We start from the raw sequence: 19,473 nt of genomic DNA, 5'->3' as shown, positions 1-19,473 counted from the left end.
TATGGGATGCAGTTGGAAATATCCCTGGCGTACCCACGCTACCTGTATCCAAAGGTAACATTTGTTATGGATACCCTAACATTGGGCCGTGCTGGAACTATTCCATAGCGAAGGTGAGTCTCCCGCCCTTATTTATGCTGCTTTACTGCATCATAATGCGACCATAAATTTTTGTTTTTTTTTGTTTTAAGTTTCCACGATGCCCTTGGGTATTGTGGAATTATTTGGCCGCCCACTTATTGGTGAAGTGGAAATTGCCACGCTTGGAAATTGTGGTGCGTTGCATCAACTTATAGTTTGACTTTTATTTCATTAATGAAGTTTATTAGTGAATTATATTCATGAACGGGTTCTTCCTTAAAGAAAGTGTGTACATTGTTGTATCTGGCTAGTGATGGGAATCGTTGACGATTTGTGTTATGTGATGCGTTGTCGGGAACTCCGCAGCTGTTACATGAGTTATCGTCGATAACATGCATTTTAGCGAGTGTGGCATTGTCGAAAGAGTAACCGCTAAGCAGTCTGTTAACTAATTTTACACTATTTGCTTTCAACTTGCAGTTCTTGTCCTGAAACCATGGTTTACTAAGAGTAGTCGGAAACAGCGCACAGTAGCCTCGTTCCTTCTCAGCAACAAAACTAGCGTACTCCTGTTCCCAGTCATTGTGTATTGATCTGTACATTGTACGCACAGCGTCTTTCAGACTCCATTATATTACCATGAAGGTGCCGTGTGTTGGTGCTCCCTTTGCCGCCATGTCCACTGCGCTGTTTTAAGGAATACCCACGTGTCCCGGTATGTAGTGGATCTCCAGTTCCAAAACCCTGGAGCAATTGTTAATTTTCCTTTTAATGTTGTTGGCTATGGAATTGTTTGGAGATTGCTTTATTAGGGTTTGTACGCTGCCACGGCTGTCTGTTAAGATTGCCACCCTGGGGATGCTCAGAAGGATGGCATGGTCAACCGCCTTCTCTATTGCAATCAGCTCTGAAGAGAGATGACAGAATTTTATTAGTGAAAAAGCTGTCCACATGCCCTGACTCCTCGTGTAGGAAGGCCGAACTGGAATGACTCGCGGAGACGGAACCGTTAGTAAAGAACAGCTTAAACCCTCTGCTTCTCAAACTTGAGGCTTTCTCGTTGAAAATCAGATGCAGATTGATTGATCGATGGAGATTTTGTTCCTCGCTGCGCCCTTCAGAGAATCGGTGTCTCCTTTAATTTTGAGGCAATTGAGAGGGAGCGGATTGACTTCTTCAATGTGGTCAAAAATGGTGGCAAACTGTCTATATATCCTCGCGTAACTGGTGTTTACCGTACTGGCGCATGATAACGTTTCGCATATTGGCAGGTTGAAGGCAAACGCCTTGGCCAGCTCTTTGGCTGTAAGAAATTTATACCTAAATTCGGGAGGCATCTCAGCTGCTAAGTGGTATATAATAGGAACGGGCGTGCATTTTATTAGTCCTAGTGCCTTCCTGAGGTGCATATTGGTATGCCTTTGGACCTTGGCTAGGGCAGACTTGTATAAGTTGCTGAAAGAAGAGCACGAGTATTCCAGTCTGATAAATAAAAATAAAAGCCTTGTGCAATAGAACTCCCTGATTAGGGCTGACGCGAAATTGGCATCCACTGAAAAGCTTAAGGAAGGCACAGGATCTGTTGACATCTGAAATGGCCTGGTCTATGTGGGCGCCAGCCGAGTTATTTGCAGAAATGGTTCTGCCTAAGTAGCTAATTTGTTCTACTTCCTTAATGAAGGAATGAGTTGACTTCTGCGAGCGCTGAAATGTATTACTTTTTGTTCTACTTCCTTAATGAAGGAATGGGTTGACTTCTGCGAGCGCTGAAATGTATTACTTTTGATTTGACTGCGTTAAAGGACAAATTGAGCCCACTACATTCCCTCTCAAGTTTTTCCACTCTGTCCTTTAGAGTTAATACGGCTGTGTCGAAACTCCGGTGGAAGCAAATCAGGAAGAAGTGTGGGACTCAGGCAGCTGCCTTGACAGACTCCTTTGTTTACTTCCACTTTGCTGGAAACCTTAAACAAAGTTCTGTTCCTGAGGAAATCCGCAATCCACTCAACGTGGTGAGGATCAAACTCCATGGAACTGAGTTGGCCCCTGAGAATTTCAACGTCAACACAGTCAAAAGCCTTTTTAAGGTCCAGACATGCTGCCACCACCTGGAATCCTTCAGATTTGAGATATTGGATCTGGTTGATTAGATCATTTATGCACAAAGCTGTTGATCTGCCTTTTGTGAAGGCGTAGGATCTCTCCGGCAGCAGATCACGGCTTGTGATATGTTCATCCAATTTTATTTTAATTAGTCCTACAGTTTTCAGAAGTGCACTAAGCAGACATATAGGTCTATGGTTGCATACTAGGTCAGAGCTGGAGCCCCTTTTGGGTATCGGCACTAGCTTGATTTGTCTCCAGGATTCCGGAACAAATCCAGCCAGCCAGATGTCATTTAGCAAATTGAAGAGTTGAATCCTTTTAGGGTTCGGTAACGACTGCAGCATCCTATAAGAGATGCCATCAAGTCCCCTTGCCGAATCCGCATTTGTTGCGTTCAGCACAGAGATAAACTCATCGAAGTTGAAAGGAGCTGGGGCCCATCTCGGACTGGGAAATCCGCCGTACTGGGAGATCTGTATGTTGTGATAGGCGTGTCCTTTACTAATTGAAGGAACTCCTCGGCCTTGGACCAGCTGTTCGCTGTCCTTTTTACTCTTTTATAGAGATTTAACTGGTTAGTGCCACGCCACATTGAAGCGATTGTTGACATTTCATCTATATATTGTCTGAAGTTGGCTCTGCAGCAATTCTTAATGTGGTTTTGTAATTTTGTTTCCGCCATCATGAGAAGCTGTGCATCCTCAAGCTTCTTGGAGAAGTAGAATTTCTTCCTGCTTGCGTTTCTTAGTCGAAAAAGTTGATCAGCTTCTTCGTCCAACCATCTCTTGGGTACATACTTGCTCTCTCCTGAAATAGTAACAGTGTTCGTTTTTGTAATCAAGCGGACGCTGCCATTGAGTGACCAGGTTGGAGAAATCACAGTTATTTGCAAAGACTCTCGCTATCCTATTGTGGAGAACTTTTTTGTGGCTAATGCTCGAGTTGAGGTGAACCAGATCTATAAATTAATATTCAATTCGTGTTACATACATATGTTTTAATGTGTTTGAGTGCAACATTAATAAATAGGCGTTTATACATGAGTTTAACAGGTTTGAAACAAAATATGAATTAATGCAAAAAAATGAAAATAAATCAACGCAAAAAACAACAAAAAGGCTTGCCAACAGCCAATGCGGTTAGTTTGTGCGTAAATAAATAAAGAGTAAAAATTTAAATATATGTACGTATATATATGTATATAATAAATGTAAATATGGGCGAGTAGTCGGGGAATAAATAAGATAAAGTACCCCAAAAACCTTAAGGAGAGCTCTCGACGGTCGTGGGCGCAATATACCTACTTGTATATATGACCCAAAACTGCGTATATGTATGTATTTATTTAAGTTCAAAAAAAAACGAAACGCGCTACTGCAATTGGCAAACTCTGTACAACTTTCTAGACTGAAACATCTAAGCTTTCTTTATAAATGTAAGTATAATATTTTTATTATTTTTATTTTTATTAGCTTAAGGCCACAGAGCTATAGCTTGTTCTTACTGTTCGTATGTCGTTTTCACATCGCATAGGAACATTTAATAAATAAATAAATAAAATTTTTATTAAATAGAGCGCCAAGCTCTGTTTACGTGCCGCTTTCTGCCTCGTTTTCGGTTTAATTATATATTTATATATTTTTATTGTATTATTTTCTTTTTTTTCTTTTGCAGAAACTTAAATGGGGCGGCGCGTGCTGTTGCTCCTGCTACGATGCAGCTATTGATGGCGCTTCTGTTGCGATGCGGGTGGCGGTGTCGCAGCCATTGTTGCTGATGGTGTTACCGATGCGGCCGTTGACGGTGCTGGCGCGGTTGTGGCAGCTGGCTGTGGTGGCGTTGTGCCGCATATGGCGGTGCCGCTATCGCTACTACCGATGGTGGAGCCGCTGTTTGCGCTGTCACTGGCGATGCTTTGCTGTTGCCGCTTATGCCTTCTTTTTTCCTTTACTTTATGTATCCGTTTGTTGCGGCCGTGCCTGCCATCGGACCGCAACTCTGCGCCTGTGCAAACGCAGTTGGCACCCCGGCCCCCCGCTCGGTACCGCTAGATGGCGCTGCAGTGCCAGCTTCAAATTTCGGCGCCTCCCGTAGCGCTGCCACTTTTGCTTTTTTGTGACCAGCCCGATGCAACAATTGTACAAACAAAATGTTCGCGAGGTGTGGCTGCAGAGCGCCGAGTGTAAAGAGTGGCTCCCCAAAAATATTACGGATTGCACAAGGGCTTACTGCAGCTACTGCAAGTGTGGATTAACTGCAAAGCTTTGCGACCTGCGTGTCCACGCGGCTTTGCACAAAAAGAAAAAATTGGTTTTGGGCAAACGCCAACAAAAACGATTGAGCAAGAGGTAGCACTTTGCCTCTTTGTAACAAAGCACACTGCAATTGCTCCCATCGACCATCTAGGCACCCTTTGCAAAACAAAATTTTGCGACAGCGATACCGCGTCAAGAATTATGCTGCATCGCACTAAATGTACATACATTATTAAAAATGTATTGGCTCCTCATTTTCGTGAGGACCTCAGAAACGACGTTGGAAAAGCTAAATTTAGTTTGATTTCCCAGGTAAACTTGGTAAAATCAATACTAAGGAATGGAATGAATTTAAATACGCTTAACTCCATTTTAAGCGTAAGGTACGGTTTTTTATAAACAAAATAAAATATTGTCATAAATATATTAGATTATTTTCAATTAAAGATACGGACTAAATCGTAAAAACAAATGCTGTTTTGAGTATTCATTGCCTAAAAAATTTTTGCGAGCAATAGGCAACCGAATTTATTACCCTGACAAAGAGGCAGTGAGCTTAGATGAACTGATCGAGTTATAGAAGAGAATTATAGATAGAATTATAGAATTTTCAATTTTCAATTTTAATTTATTGTGAATCTTCTATAATTTTTTTACTTTACAAGAATCTTGTGTTTTATTATAAGCTATAAAATAAGAATATGTATAGAATTAATATGAAAACATTAAAACAGATATTTCCTTAAATTTAATCAAGAAAAAAATGTTTTTAAAACCAGCTTTTTTTTAGCTTAATTTGCCTTGGATTTAGCTTTTTTTACAAGTAGCTTTAATTTTTTGACAATCTAGCTACTTTTGCTCAGAAAATTATGGCAGCACTGTTGCAGACCGCTCTGGGAAAGGAAACAAACTACTGTTTTAATTTCCAAATTCATTCTGGTTTATTTTATGAAATTACTTCACAATTATGCAATTTTTGACTTACAAGGGGTGTTCCAAAGTAAACAGGACTTTAAAAAAAAACAGAACAAATGGTTTCTTCGGCAAAATCAATTTATTTTTATCAAAATAATCTCCTTCTGCTTCATAGAGAAAATCGCGATTTGCGGGGGAGACGGGGGAGGGAGGGAAATTCCAAAATACACATTTTCTGCGTATTCTCATAAGGCATCTGGGACTAAAATTTGGTGTCTGTATCTCTTATAGTCTCTGAGATCCAGGTGTTCATACGGACGGACAGAAGAACAGACAGACAGTACTCTTGTACATTTCATGTACAGAGTATAAAAATGAAAATAAATCAACGCAAAAACAACCAAAAGGCTTGCCAACAGCCAATGCGGTTAGTTTTGTGCGTAAATAAATAAAGAATAAAAATGTAAATATATGTACGTATATATATGTATATAATAAATGTAAATATGGGCGAGTAGTCGGGGAATAAATAAGATAAAGTACCCCAAAAACCTTAAGGAGAGCTCTCGACGGTCGTGAGCGCAATATACCTACTTGTATATATGACCCAATACTGCGTATATGTATGTATTTATTTAAGTTCAAAAAAACGAAACGCGCTACTGCAATTGGCAAACTCTGTACAACTTTCTAGACATCTAAGCTTTCTTTATAAATGTAAGTATAAAATTTTTATTAAATAGAGCGCCAAGCTCTGTTTAGGTGCCGCTTTCTGCCTCGCTTTCGGTTTAATTATATATGTATATATTTTTATTGCATTATTTTCTTTTTTTTCTTTTGCAGAAACTTAAATGGAGCGGCGCGTGCTGTTGCTCCTGCTACGATGCAGCTATTGATGGCGCTTCTGTTGCGATGCGGGTGGCGGTGTCGCAGCCATTGTTGCTTATGCTGATGGTGTTACCGATGCGGCCGTTGACGGTGCTGGCGCGGCTGTGGCGGCTGGCTGTGGTGGCGTTGTGCCGCATATTGCGGTGACGCTATCACTACTACCGATGGTGGAGCCACTGTTTGCGCTGTCGTTGGCGATGCTTTGCTGTTGCCCCTTATGCTGATGCTGATGGTGGTGCTGCTGCCGCCAATCCCTTGGGATTGCTTCAGGTTCTTCTCGTTTTGCCTGCCATCGGACCGCAACTCTGCGCCTGTGCAACCGCAGTTGGCACCCCGGCCCCCGCTCGGTACCGCTAGATGGCGCTGCAGTGCCGGCTTCAAATTTCGGCGCGTCCCGTAGCGCTGCCACTTTGCTTTTTTGTGACCAGCCCGATGCAACACCACCGCAAACATCCGAGTGAGCGGACCCCCGCACAACGAAGCGATGTTTGCGCGCATCAAACGGCTGGTGTTATTGCGTCCCCTGCTCCGAGTCCAGCGTTGCCTCGGGTGACCACTTCCGCGGCGCCCAACGTAGGCCACACCCACTCTTGGCCATCTGGTAAGTAGCTCTGGCTGCATCCTCCTCTCTATTCTCATCGGCATTACTATCTAATAGGCGTCACACTCGGATATCCTTCGCGTGGAATACTCCCAGCGGATTCCCCTGTAAGTTTTCCAGCTCATATGCGTTGGTGCCAATTGATTTCCTCACGCGGGCTTTTGGGAATTTTCGCGCGAAGTTCGCATTGAACGCCCGGCTGAAGTCGCTCAGCACGAAGTTCCGCCGGTATACCTCCTGCCCGGGCGCTAGTCGTAGACACCGCGCACGCCAGTTATAGCGAAGGCTACTGCGCTCATACACCGCGTGTAATTGTGCCTGGACTTTTCGTTGCACAAGACATTGCCTGTTTGCTGCACCCAACGCTGTGAATTCGTGCTCGTCCATAGACCTGGACTTTTCGTTGCACAAGACATTGCCTGTTTGCTGCACCCAACGCTGTGAATTCGTGCTCGTCCAAAGACCTCAGTTTCCTCGATAACTTGTATTGTGAACCGTGCGACATCATGTGTCGGCCGAACAGTGCGAAGAATGGCGTTACTCCAGTCGCAGAATGCACGCTGTTTCTGATGGCCACCTCAATTTCCGGAAGGTGGAGATCCCACTCGCGGTGATCCTGCTCCAAATACGCGCGTATCGTGGCCAGTACCGTACTGTTCACCCTTTCAGACGCGTTGCTTTGCGGCGAATACACCGGCGTTCTCAAATGCTTTATGCTGTAGCCCTCCATCATGTCCGCAAACTGCTTGGATGTGAACTGCTTACCATTGTCGGAGTGTATGACTTCTGGTACGCCGAACGTATGGAACACTTCGTTCACCAAGAAGTCGACGACGCTCCGTGCAGTTGCCTCTCGCATGGCCTTGAGAAACGTGAATTTGGTGAAGTGGTCTACCACTATGAAGATAAATGCGTGCCCCTTCCTTGATCGCGGATATTTGCCCAGGAAGTCTATATATAACTTCTGGAACGGCCTCTCCGTGACGACTTCGGCACCGATTCCCACCTGCATCCCGTGATTGGTGGCTTTCGTCTCCTTGCAGACCCCGCATTTTTGGACCACCTCAGCAACGTCTTTGGCCATTTCTGGCCAATAAAACTGCCGCCGTAGCCAGGACAACGTCTTCAATACTCCTCCATGCGTTGACGCTTTGCTATGGGCCTTTACTATAAGCATGCCGGTCAGTGCGCGCGGGACGCATAGTTTCCACGCACTGCCTTCGAGCTGATCTTCTAGCTGATTGAGTGATATCTTCTTTTAGATCACTCCGTTCTCAGTTTTCAAGTCAGGTAATTTTCCGTTTTCATTCAGAATTTCGCTAATCAGTTCTCGGTACTCTTCTGACTCAAATTCTGTGGTTTCTATACCCATCAGGTCTCCTGGGGAGAGATCTAATTCCTCTAACGCTTCCGCTTCGGTGCTTCTGGACAGCATATCCGCCACGACGTTATCGGAGCCTTTCCGGTGCGTGATTTCAAAATCGAAGCCTTGGAGCAGCAACGACCAACGTGCCAATCGTCCGGACAAATCCTTCATCGACATCAGCCACTTCAGACTGGCGTGATCAGTAATAACCGTGAATGGCATCATTTCTAAATTTCTGTATCGCCAATACCGCCGCCAAGCACTCCTTCTCGGTCACCGAGTAATTCACCTGGGGCTTGTTCATCTTCGCCGAAAAGAACGCAATGGGCCTCTCGTTTCCTTGCAAATCCACCTGGAATAATACGGCTCCGACGCCAATATGGGATACGTCACATTGTACAAAAAATTGACGTGAAAAACCCGCGTGCACCAGTACTTTTTCAAAGCCTCAGTGAGCGGAGCCGCTGAGGTGGCAAAATCTTTTATAAATCGCCTGTACCCCCCGGCGATTCCTAGGAAAGCTCGAACCTCCTTTATGGACCTTGGTACCTGTATGCGCTGTATCGCCCCCACCCGTTCCGGATCTGTTCGAAGTACGCCGCCGCCAGGTATTTCAATGTTTTAAAGCAAAACTTTGACTTTTGTAACCCTATCGTCAGATTTGCCTTCTTGAGGCATTCAGCGACTCTCTGCAGGTACTCCAAGTGTGTATCAAAATCAGCCACGAAGACTACAAAATCGTCCAGATACACTTTCACGTTGGATCTCAGCTCATTTGGTATGACCTTGTCCATCAGCCGGCACAACCTTTGAGCGGCGTTACACAATCCGAAAGGCATCATGCGGAATTGGTACAACGGTCGCCCTGGTACCGTAAACGCAGTGCACCTTCTACTGGGCTCCTCCAACTCCACCTGCCAAAACGCAAATTTCAGGTAGGATTCCCTCCACGCATGGCAGCGGATAGGCATCTTTTACAGTTAGTTTGTTTAACTTGCGGGCATCGAGGCAAAAGAGGTTCTTGCCCGGCCGTCGCACTATGGTGGTGCGGTTACTCCACGGACTATCGCTTACCTCGATGACGCCAAGCGCAAGCATGCTCATCCCACACAATCGTTTGCATAGCGGGTGATAGAGGGTAGTGCCTGTCTTTCACTGGCTCTGCTCCGCTTACCAATTCAATACGGTGAGTCTCCAAAGTAGTCTTGCCTAATCCCGCTTCTTCGAAAGTTAAAAATTCTTTTTTTACTTGTTCCAATTTCAGCTTTTGTTGTTCATTTAATTCCCACATATCTGGATCCGGCTTTACTTCATCGTGGTCCACATAATGCTCCACTCTATCAGCTAGCAATTCATCGAGGACAAGTCTTTCAACGGCAGGCTTTTCCGGAGCAATTAATAGTGGAGCCAAATTAAACAGCCGCCAAAAGTCGATGCCGAAATACGCGTTCTGCCCGACCGATGGGCATACATAAAACTCCACCTCTTTGGTATCCTCTCGATACTTTACTGGTAAGCGCACGCATTTTAACTTATTACTATATTGGAGATTTTTCGACACAGGTGCCATCCTGGTGGGCACCTGTGTCGAGAGCGATTCGCCAACTTGCTCCGCACTCCGACGGCCGTTTCCCGTCCAATCGGGGCATGTTGGTGTCGGGCCAGCCACACCTATAACAGAAAACGCGCCTTTCCGGTGACATGCAGTCGCGGAAACTATGGCCGGCTTGTCTGCAGTTCCAGCAAACTAACGCCTGTTGCGGACGCCTTGCCAAACGCGCCTCCTCGATGATACCGAAATCCGCCGACTCCTCGCCGTTAGTGTCGTCGACCAACTCCTCCACTGCCGGTGGATGGTTCTTCGGCCTTCTCGGCGCTGGACCATAGCTTCCACCTCTACGCATTCGTCTCGTAAGTGGTCTACCGTGTACACGCGCATCGCATACACATACCGAGATAACTCTGTTTTCCATGGAGCTGTTTGGAGGCGTGATGCCAGCTTCCTCATGGCATGGAAGTACTCCTCAACGCTTTCGCTTGCCTTCTGCCGTCTTTCGCGCGATTGACGCATGCGCTCGAATTCATCGGCGGCGCCTTTAAAACGGGCCAGCATGCTTCGCTTTAGTTCTGGCCAGCTGTCTGCCCGGTGGTCCCTGACGTACTGCCAGTACCACTCGCGAACGTGCCTAGTCACTAGCAGATGGAAACTGTTCAAGACTTCGGACCACGCGCAGCGACACTGCCTCTGAAGGAACTCTACCTGGAAAACGAAGTCTTCTACCGCCATTTTCTCCTTGTCGCCGCTGAAAACGATGTCCAACTTTTCAACGCGGCACCATCCGGATCTGCCATTCGCCGCTACATAAGGAGGAGGTGGGTCCAGCTGACCACTCCAATCGTTATGCCCGTTGCCTCTTCGACGGGCCGACTGAGCCGTTTGATTTTGCCAATTTCGAGCTGTGTTGCTGCTATTGCCAGCTCCACTGGAGGAATTAGCTGCCGCTGGCCTTGCTACCGGACGCGAAGCTCCTCTTGCTGGTGTTAGAGGTTCAACCTGGTATTGATGCGGCCGTTTTGGAACCGCACCACGATTCTGGCTGACTGGCGGTGGCCATGCTCCATTTGCAGCTGAATCGCCGCTATTCGCTCGCGGTTGCAATACTTCTTTCAGCGCGCCCATCAAGTTTTGAAACCCCATTCGGATTTCTTCCTGCAAAACCTTGTTGATGCCCTCTTTTTGCGATTGGCGGTATGTTTCGTTCGCCTGGGCCACTGCTGCTTCTACTGCCGACGCGACTACTGGCTCGGCGTGCCAGTGTACTGCTGGTGCTATGGCGTAGTCGTATCGATTAACTTCTTCGCTTTAAGGTCAATAAGCAGGTTGTAGTTGGAGAGAAAATCAGCTCCAATAATCGGTGATTGTACGTCGGCGATTATGAATGGCCACCTAAATGAGCGACGCAGACCTAAGTCGAGGACCAGAACGTGCTTGCTATAGGTGTGAATCGTAGACTGATTTGCTGCAAATAGATCGAGGTTATTGTGAATTGTTTTAAAGTTTACTGATGTACGTGGTAAAACGGAAACCATAGAACCAGAGTCGACAAGGAAGTGTGTTTTTGAATTTCGATCAAAAATGTGTAAGCGGGGCTCAATCGGGAGACTATGGGTTGTGCCGTGCAATTATGAGCCGGTCGTGTTGCTGGTTGTCATACAGCTGCCGCCAACCAGCGATGCCGGCAGCTGTTTTAGTTTGACGAATTCGCATACGAGCAACCAGGACGGCATTTGCGCGCGGCCTTGCCAAACTCTTTTTGGAACCAACAAAAGTCGGAGTCGCCGGTCATTGAAGCTGTTGCATTTTGGGGGAGCGTGAGCGAGAGTTGGACCGTGAGTTTTTAAGGCTCTCACCTATGACGTTGGTGTTTGCTGCTTCTAACATTTTGTCGGCCACCTTGGCGAGGCTGCTCAAATCGTCTTCCTTCCAAACCGATAAAAGTGGCCGTATCGATTGAGGCATCTGACACATGAAAAGCGCGCGTATGATGGGTTCACTCCCTGCGCTTCAGCTTGCTTTCCGCAGATTTTGCAAATTGGGTGATTAGGCGGTCCTTGAGTGCAGTGTAACGATCCACTTCCGGACGTGCTGAAATCAGGTCCTCGAGTGGACTGCTATCAAATCAAACTTATCGGCGTCGGCTGTAACGTTGCTGAGCCTGAATGAGCGCTCCAGTTGCCCGAACCAAAGCTCTTGATTCGACTTGTTAAACTTTGGTACGTGCACACGCTGTGGATTTGAATATGAAGCTGCCTGTTGCGTTACGGCAGCACTAATTTGCTGCATGTTGTTCTCCATGGCATCCAATTGAATTTTAAGATCCTCAGATGCCATAATGTTTTCCTTGGTTTCAAAAAAATGATCTTCGTCGACGATGTTGTTGCCCGCTGCGTAAATTATATCGCTGCATTTGTGGCGTCACTTTTTTGGCGGTCTGCCGTGTATGTTGCCAAGCGAGAGCGTCGGGGTCACCACTTTGGCAATTAGCATTACCAATTCATTTATTTAATATACAACGAATATTTAACTTATTATAATTACGTTGATGCTGCCGTTCGTTCGCTCCGCGGTAATCCTAGATATCGTTCTTGTTGATATCGATCTCGATAGCCAACAACCTTATTTTGGCGTTGCCACAAACTGCCTGACGTGTTGGTGATCTGCTTGTTTGGCGAACTGCTTGCTTTTTCAATGCTTCATTTTCTTTTCCTAGAAGGTCAATCTTTTTGTACAGAGCTGCAACGGTTGTTATGTTGTCAGCTTGGCCGTTGGCGTCTGTCGTAGAATTTTCGTGATCATTATTGTTTTTGTTGCTCTCGAACTGTACCTTCTGTGACACATACACACCAACGTCAGCGGCATCATCGTTATCTCTTTCGCACTCGTTTGGGTTTTCGCGCGAATCGTTTACTGTTGGTGACGATTCGGCGGCATTCCTTAGTTGTGCATTGGATATCATTTAAAGGCACCGCTTTTGGACGAACTTAAACGACTGGACGCAATTGCTTTGCGCTGTAGTCCCCATTTAATATGTCACTCTTGTCGTTTAAAATGTACTTTTATATGCATTAAGCAAATTCACACACATTGGACTGAAAAATTGTAGGCTTTGTTGAGTATTATCCCACTTCTGAATTTGTTGTGGGGTTTGCACCACAAGTAAAACACACGTCCGCTCCGTTTGCCAATCTGTTTAATACTGTCCTTTGGTATTCACAATCATTCGATCTTACATATCATTCGATCATTCGATATCACATATGCTTACGTATATACTCATACTTATACTACTACAAAGGGTAAAAGGCTATACTAGTCTTGTGCGAATCTATGTAACACACAGAAGGAGGCGTAGCAGACCCCACAAAGTATATATATTCTTGATCAGGGTGACAAGACTAGTCGATATAGTCATGTCCGTCCGTATGTATGAGCGCAAGGATCTCAGAAGGACCAAGAGCTAGAATAACCAAACTCGGTATCCAGATTCCCATAAGCCCTAGGCAGGTCAAGTTTATTTTTATATTCTGATACACCCCCCACTTCCCCGCAATTCGTGTTTTTTCATAACTCCCGTAGTTCTTGGAATTTCGAAAATTAGGTAGCTACATCCCGTTAGTGATTATGTGTCTGTATGCCAAGATTTATCATAATAGGTCAATTCTGAAGAAAGTTATAGCCATAGCTAAAATCGCTACCCATGCTCTGCTTGTAGCGCTGCCGGCAGCTGCAGCTGTTTTTGTTGTTGCTGCTTGTGTTCAACTTTGTGCTGCATACACACACGCATATAAACACGCCGAGACACGATTCTGATGTAAATGTATGCTGTTTAAACTGTTCATGAACATGTATTTAATTTAATTACATAATTTAATTATTATAATATTTTTAAATTTTTTTTTTTTTTTCCTTTTCGGTGGGAGGTACAGGGTGTTTAAGAGTTGAGCTTGCTCGACTTTAGCATTCTTTACTTATTTCTAACTAGTACTGAAGGGCTGCTCATTCTCCTTTTCCTCCTCCGCACCCTGTAGGCCGAAAACCTGGGCCCCGGCAATCCCGTCTACTACATCGTACATGTTTAGAATAACGGCAATCGAATCTTAACCGTGTTACATCAAAATCGTGTAAAAACAGAATTAGGTCTATATTATTGATCAGTATGACAAGACGAGTCGCCATATCCGTATGTCCGTCCGTCCATTTGTATGAACGAAAGTAGTGATCTAAAAATATGCATCGATACATCGATGTATCAATTTTTACGTTAGCGATTTTCTATTTTAACTCGATGTTTTTAGATTCGATGTTCCGATCGATTTTTATAAAAACATCGATTTTACGGATATTGTAAAGCAGAGAAGTCCCGGGAAATACACAAAGATTTTAAAGAGTGAAATCGCGTATGCACATATATAAAAAAGTGCTAGTAAGTTGTAATTCCCATTTTTATCGAAAATTACGATTTTAACAAAAAGAAAATGTATACAACCGAATTTATGCAGATTGTACATTGCTAAAAGTAACGGGAACTAGCATGTTCCTATGTTAAATGTATGTAGATAAATAAGTACGTATTAATACTCTGTACATAAAATGTACAAGAGTATATTAGGTTTGCGGGAGCTGAAAATGTAACAGGCAGAAGGAGGCGTGGCAGACCCCCCAAAGTATATATATTCTTGATCAGCATGACGAGACGAGTCGATCTAGCCCTGTCTGTCCGTTTGTCAGTCTGTCCGTAGAGACACCAAACTTTGCACAAAGATGCGTTATGAGTGTACGCTGTGCAAGTTTGTTTTAATTTTTTGAATTACCCCCCCCCCCCCCCCCACGATTTTCGCGATTGTCCATTCGTATAATCGCCTATATCTCGGAGACTATAAGACCTAGGGACACCAAATTTTAGTCCAAGATGCCTTTTGTGAATACGCAGAAAATGTGTAATTTCCCTCCCTTCCCTCTCTCCCCCGCAAATCGCGATTTTCTCTAACTCCCGTATGCCAAGTTTCATCATGATACACCGATTTAACAAGAAGTTATAGCCATAAATATATTAATTAAATTAAATACAAATTTCTTCAGAATTGACCAATCATGATGAAACCAAATTTGAGTTCAAAATTCCAAAAATTCCACATCAAACTAGTACTTTCTCGGACTTAGGAGAATCTGGATACAAAGTTTGGTTATTCTAGCTCTTATACTTTCTGAAATCCATGCGTTCATACAGACAGACGGACATGGCTATATCGACTCGTCCTGTCATCCTGATCAAGAATATATATACTTTATGGGGTCTGCCACGCCTCCTTCTGCCTGTTACATACTTTCGCACAAAACTATTATACCCTTTTACCCTTTGAGCAGACTTCAAATTCACTTAAAACGACTTTTCCGAATGCGCATCATATTGCCGAGAAATATCTTTTTGTACTTCGGAGTTCTATGCCAACCGAATGACTTCTTTCAGCGGTAAGTTGTATTTACAGCGCAACCACATATTGCCAGATCAGCTATCCATATTTATTTATTTATTTATTCCTAGTGCTACAAGAATGATTAATATTCTGAAAAAATTTAATATCGATGAATGGAATATTAACATATATTAAACTTTTCAAATAATGACAAGTGTAAAAAGGTGCACACTATGCAGCGAGCGACCTATTCACGACCAGAGGTTGCCGACTATATTTTAGTTGCAGACCAGTGCTGCCATTTTAGCTTGTTTCCCGCTAGATCTGGCTTTATTTTTAATGCCAGTGCGGGAAAAATTCAAAAATAGCTTTTAAAAAAATTATTTAGCCTTTTTCTAGCTTTACTTTATTTCTCACCATATATTTTGTCCCTTTATCTTTGTCAACACTGAAAATCATGAATATAAGTAGCGATAAGCGACTTTCGATAATAAACTCGATCAAAATCACCTTGATGCTCGAATCTCAACTGTTTGTGTGCAAATATGTCTTCATTGAATTAAGAAATGTCTAAATTGTACAAACAAAATGTTCGCGAGGTGTGGCTGCAGAGCGCCGAGTGTAAAGAGTGGCTCCGCAAAGATATTACGAATTTCACAAGGGCTTACTGCAGCTACTGCAAGTGCGGATTAACTGCAAAGCTTTGCGACCTGCGTGTTCACGCGGCAACCAAAAAACATAAGGGTACACTAAGTGGCTTTGCACAAAAAACAAAAACCAAAAAAGCCACTGTGGCGAAATAAAGAATTCCACTTATGTTCCTTTTTATACATTTATTTGTAACAGTTTTAAAACAGGGAATTTTGTTGAACCAATTTTTCTAACAGCAGCCCCACAATCGCCTCTGTGGACGATTTATGCGCCTCTGTAGACGATTTATACGCCTCCTTCGCAATATTTTTGAATGTTGAGGTTTCGTCGTGCCCCAAATCTGTCTGCAGCTTCTCGGTTGGGGTCTCTGGACTGCTGTAGTCAATAAAGATCATATCTGGATCATGCATCATGGATTTTGCGTTCCTTTTTTTTTCGTGTCGTTTCACGTTCTGAAAAATATTTACTTTGTTACAGCTGTGTGCAATACTGTTTTATTTTTATAGCCTGTACCCAAAGGTATGGTGTGGTTTGCACCACAAGTAAAACACACGACCGCTCCATTTGCCAATCTGTTTAATACATATCATATACTCTATACTATATACTACTTGTATGTATATACTATATGCTCATACTTATACTACTACATCTCGGCCATCCTGACCGGTGAAGATCTCCCGATCTTTTGAATTCCTTCTTTTTTTTCTTTAGATATACTGCATACAGTATTTACAATATTTAACATTATTTTACAATTAATTACAATCATTAGCTCAATCAATTTGAAAAATTTCATTGAATGAATTTGTTTTCATTAAAACTATTGTTGCTTTTAGAAAAGTCTTTCCTGTTAGGACACTCGACTATTTTTGCCACGATCAATATAACACTCTTTGGTCGACTATAGGCCCTAAAGTAGTCTTTCAGATCAATTAAAACTTCTATTGTACATTCGCTTTAGACCTAATGTTGGGAAACCAGTAACTTTTGGAAATTACATTTGTCATTTTTTCTATTCCTATATGCGTCATCTCATCGTTGTACTTATATAGTAAATGATCTTCTATATCCTTAGGCACACAAAATACTATCGATTTGTCACTTCTCTTTCTATAAATCACACCATTGCGCATTTCATAGTGTTTATGCTCCATCGTTTGTAGCTCTTCTATCAATTTATTTAGTGTTTCGTTGCGATCGGTGTCGCGCTCTGTTGGGTAGTCAAAAATGTTTCCAGTAGTTGGCGCAAGAGGGCGCTGTACGGTACTAACTGCCTGACGTGTTGGTGATCTGCTTGTTTGGCGAACTTCTTGCTTTTTCAATGCTTCATTTACATGTTTAGAATAACGGCAATCGCATCTTAACCGTGTTACATCAAAACCGTGTAAAAACAGAATTAGGTCTATATTATTGATCAGTATGACAAGACGAGTCGATATAGCCATGTCCGTATGTCCGTCCGTCCATTTGTATGTACGAAAGTAGTGATGTAAATATGCATCGATACATCGATGTATCGATTTTTACGTTAGCGATTTTCTATTTTAACTCGATGTTTTTAGATTCGATGTTCCGATCGATTTTTATAAAAACATCGATTTTACGGATATTGTAAAGCAGAGAAGTCCCGAGAAATACACAAAGATTTTAAAGAATGAAACCGCGTATGCACATATATAAACAAGATAGAACCCTACAGTCGAGCAAGCCCGACAGTAAAATAGCCTGTACTCTCCACAAAAAGAAAAATTAAAAAAAAAAAAATTTAAAAAAATTAAATTATTAAAAAAAAAATGAATGAATTAATTAATGAAAATAATTAATTAAATTAAATTAGAATACATGTTTATGTTCAGTTTAAACAGCATACATTTACATCACGTACCTATGCGTGTTTATATGCGTGTATGTATGCAGCACAAAGTTGAACAAAAGCAGCAACAACAACAACAGCTGCGGGCAGCGCTGCCGACAGAGCTGCAGGCAGCGCATGAGCAGCGAATTTACTTATGGCTATAACTTTCTTCAGAATTGACCTATCATGAAATTTGGCACACGGACACATTAGTACTAACTGGATGTACCTACCAAAATTGATTTTAAAATTCCGAGAATTACGGAAGTTATTACGAAAAAAAATTACGATTTTAACAAAAAAAATGTATACAACCGAATTTATGCAGATTGTACATTGCTAAAAGTAACGGGAACTAACATGTTCCTATGTTAAATGTAGGGTAGATACATAAGTACGTATGAATACTCTGTACATAAAATGTACAAGAGTGTATTAGGTTTGGGGAAGCTGAAAATGTAACAGGCAGAAGGAGGCGTGGCAGACCCCACAAAGTATATGTATTTTTGATCAGCATGACGAGACGAGTCGATCCAGCCCTGTCTGTCTATCTGTCTGTCCGTTTGTCAGTCTGTCCGTAAAAACACCAAACTTTGCACAAAGATGCGTTATGAGTGTACGCTGTGCAAGTTTGTTTTAATTTTTGAATTCCCCCCCCCCCCCACGATTTTCCCGATTTTCCATTCGTATAATCGCCTATATCTCGGAGACTATAAGACCTAGGGACACCAAATTTTAGTCCAAGATGCCTTTTGTGAATACGCAGAAAATGTGTAATTTCCCTCCCTCCCCCCTCTCCCCCGCAAATCGCGATTTTCTCTAACTCCCGTATGCCAAGTTTCATCATGATAGACCGATTTAAGAAGAAGTTATAGCCATAAATATATTTGCTGCCCCAGCGTTGCTCAAGCGCTGCCCGCGGCTGCTGTTGATGATGGTGCTTTGGTTGACTGCGAACATGCTTACGCAGACACGAATATACGAGCATAAACATACACACACTCACATAGACGCAATTGCTTTGTATATGTGCATTTATACACCCTTTACGTAAGTACGAATACCAAAAGATGTAAAAATCGATCCAAAATTTTTTTTAATTCTCTTACTTTTTTTAATTTCTATAATTATTCTAAATATATGTACAGAGTATTTCAAAGTCGGGACACCCGACTTTAGCTTTTTTACTTGTTTACATCTGTGAATATGTGCACACATATACATGTACACACATGTAATACATATAAACATGTGCATGTGTGATTCCGCCATTATGAAAATAAAACTAATTCTGTAGTCAAAAATATAGATTCTTACGATCCTTCCGATGTACCACTAGAAAAAAAACAAAAACATCTGGAAACGGCACAATCACCTCAACAAGCAAAACTAACTGAGGCTAAAACTAGAAAGGAATGCTAAAGTCGAGCAGGCTCAACTCTTAAATAACCTGTACCTCCCACCAAAAAGGAAAAAATTAAAGAAAAATTGTGTAATTAATTTTAAAAGATTAAAGAAAGATAAAAGATTAAATAAATTATTTAATTAAATTAAATACAAATTTCTTCAGAATTGACCAATCATGATGAAACCAAATTTGAGTTCAAAATTCCAAAAATTCCACATCAAACTAGTACTTTCTCGGACTTAGGAGAATCTGGATACAAAGTTTGGTTATTCTAGCTCTTATACTTTCTGAAATCCATGCGTTCATACAGACAGACGGACATGGCTATATCGACTCGTCCTGTCATCCTGATCAAGAATATATATACTT

General features: G+C 42.7%; 1 protein-coding gene across 1 annotated transcript in view; it reads left to right on the top strand.

The window, feature by feature from the left end:
* The window catches only part of LOC115629422, a 32,683-nt gene that overhangs the window by 99 nt on the left and 13,111 nt on the right, over positions 1 to 19,473 (top strand). Inside the window, exons 2-3 of the mRNA XM_030525878.1 lie at positions 13 to 113; positions 3,862 to 4,020. Coding sequence (XP_030381738.1) covers positions 13 to 113; positions 3,862 to 4,020 — 260 coding nt within the window. The remainder of the gene's footprint in view (positions 1 to 12; positions 114 to 3,861; positions 4,021 to 19,473) is intronic.

This window comes from Scaptodrosophila lebanonensis, unplaced genomic scaffold (genome assembly GCF_003285725.1).
Source record: "Scaptodrosophila lebanonensis strain 11010-0011.00,11010-0021.00 unplaced genomic scaffold, SlebRS2 tig00000147-arrow-arrow-pilon, whole genome shotgun sequence".
Lineage (NCBI taxonomy): Eukaryota > Metazoa > Arthropoda > Insecta > Diptera > Drosophilidae > Scaptodrosophila > Scaptodrosophila lebanonensis.
Note: the sequence above shows the minus strand (reverse complement) of the source record. Positions and strands in the feature narration are given on the sequence as shown.